The 1,787-nt window shown below is 38.4% G+C and overlaps 1 protein-coding gene across 4 annotated transcripts in view; it reads left to right on the top strand.

Annotated features, from left to right (window-relative positions):
* The window catches only part of PDXDC1 (pyridoxal dependent decarboxylase domain containing 1), a 53,423-nt gene that overhangs the window by 25,916 nt on the left and 25,720 nt on the right, over positions 1-1,787 (top strand). For all 4 annotated transcript variants that reach the window (XR_003094511.1, XM_025206431.1, XM_025206430.1 and 1 more), the window contains one exon: positions 1,373-1,441. Coding sequence is in view for 3 of the 4 variants with exons in the window: in XM_025206431.1 (XP_025062216.1) it covers positions 1,373-1,441 (69 nt within the window). In the remaining variant the exon portion in view is untranslated. The remainder of the gene's footprint in view (positions 1-1,372; positions 1,442-1,787) is intronic.

Below are 1,787 nucleotides of genomic sequence, written 5' to 3' on the forward strand. Positions count from 1 at the left end.
CCCACCACCAGATGAGTCATGGCTCTGTCTCATGCCCCACCCCACCCTGGCTGGGCAGCACCAGCCCCAGCCCCACTTCCTCCCTTACCGTGGGGGCCTTGATCTGCCTCCCCAAACCCCTTCCCTTCCCTCCCCTCTTCCACCACAACAGACTTACCAGCTGGACACTGCTCTTCAAGCTGCCAGGCTGGTATTGGAAATTGGATTGGTATTGGCCAATATGTGGATCGATATCGGCCTTAAAAATTGGCTATTGGTATCAGCCCCAAAAATCTCTATCGGTGCACTCTTAAAAAATAAAGGTATTTGGATAATGTGTTAGTGACATGATAGACTATGAACAAAAAGGAAGGGACAGCGGACATAAAATGGAATCCAAATTAAAATTATGTTAAGGACGAAGATAGAAGTTTTACAGGAGTAGAGCTTGGGGTTTGCTGTAGACTCAAGGAATGTATTTAGACAGCTATCAATCCATATCTTAAATTGTTTGAGAGAGAGACTATCATAAATTTTCATTTATAAGAGACTTTTATTTCAGATACAGCCTGAAGAAAAAATGCTAGTAATAATGGAGGTCTGTCATTTTGTAAAGTCAGTGTTGCAAAAATTCTCTAAAATTTGTCTCGGGTTTAAAAGAAAAAAACTGGCAGAGAAGGACTCCAAACCCACAGAATGAATAATCACCTCAAAAGGATACTGGGGATTAGTAGAGACAGGAAATGGAGTAGGGAGGTGAGGAACTGATCTGTGAAAGAAAGCTAAAGGCTTTTACATGTCAAGAATTATAAGGATAAAGTGGGAATTGCCAAAGCCCAGCTGTATTAGACCTTGCAAAGAATATTAAAACAAATAGCAAAAAGTTATTCAGCCATATATATAGATATAACTGAATAACTTTTTGCTATTTGTTTTAGTATTCTAATATTCTTAAATATTATTTCTTTGTTCTATATATATAAAAATAACTAGAGCAAAGAAAGAAAGAGTTAGGCTACTAGTGAGGATGGGGATGCCTGGAATAAAATGACACTTTTGGTACAACCCTGGAGATAAGGTACGGACTCTGGAAAGAGGCCAGGCTTGGTTATTCTTTACTACTTCTTACTTGTATGAAAAACTGGCTGTTACCTTATAGTTGTTTTCTTAATTTCTAGGGACCTCCCTTTTCTTCTTTTCTCCGCTCTTATTCTTATCATTAATTCTAAGAGGAAACTCAGTTTAACATGCCAGTAACAGTTACTGGTACAGAGCTCTGCCACTGTATGTGTTTACTACTTGACACTTTGATTCCTTCTGGTATTTTTGAAGCAGTTGAAGCAAGCAACTAAAATACCAGTGAGTTGTTTAGATTCCATCTTTCTTATTGCAGCTGGGGTTACCCCTTTCCTGCATGTGCCGTGTGCCTTGTAACACTATGTTTGGATCCCAGCATCAAATGGTAAGTGTACTTTGTTTTGTTTGACTAAAGTGACGCTAGCAGTCTGAACACTATACATATTTTTCTATAGTGCTTATTTTGGTGTGTACAGTAAAGGGTTTTCTTATCCAAGACCCTTGGGAAATATGCGCCCTCTATGAAATGGGTTTTTTTTCTTTTTTTAAGGAGAGGTTTAAGCCTTAGTGCCAACCTTGTTTTTATTGCTTTGTAAGACCCTGTGGTGGATGATTAGTGTTCCTTGTTACATAACCGAACCTGAACTTTTGTTTTGTTTAAAAGAACAACTTTTTTTTTTTAATCAGAAGATGGAACATAAATGAATTGTATGCCAATACAACTCCTGCTG

Source organism: Alligator sinensis, unplaced genomic scaffold (assembly GCF_000455745.1).
Source record: "Alligator sinensis unplaced genomic scaffold, ASM45574v1 scaffold927_1, whole genome shotgun sequence".
NCBI classification, from domain to species: domain Eukaryota; kingdom Metazoa; phylum Chordata; order Crocodylia; family Alligatoridae; genus Alligator; species Alligator sinensis.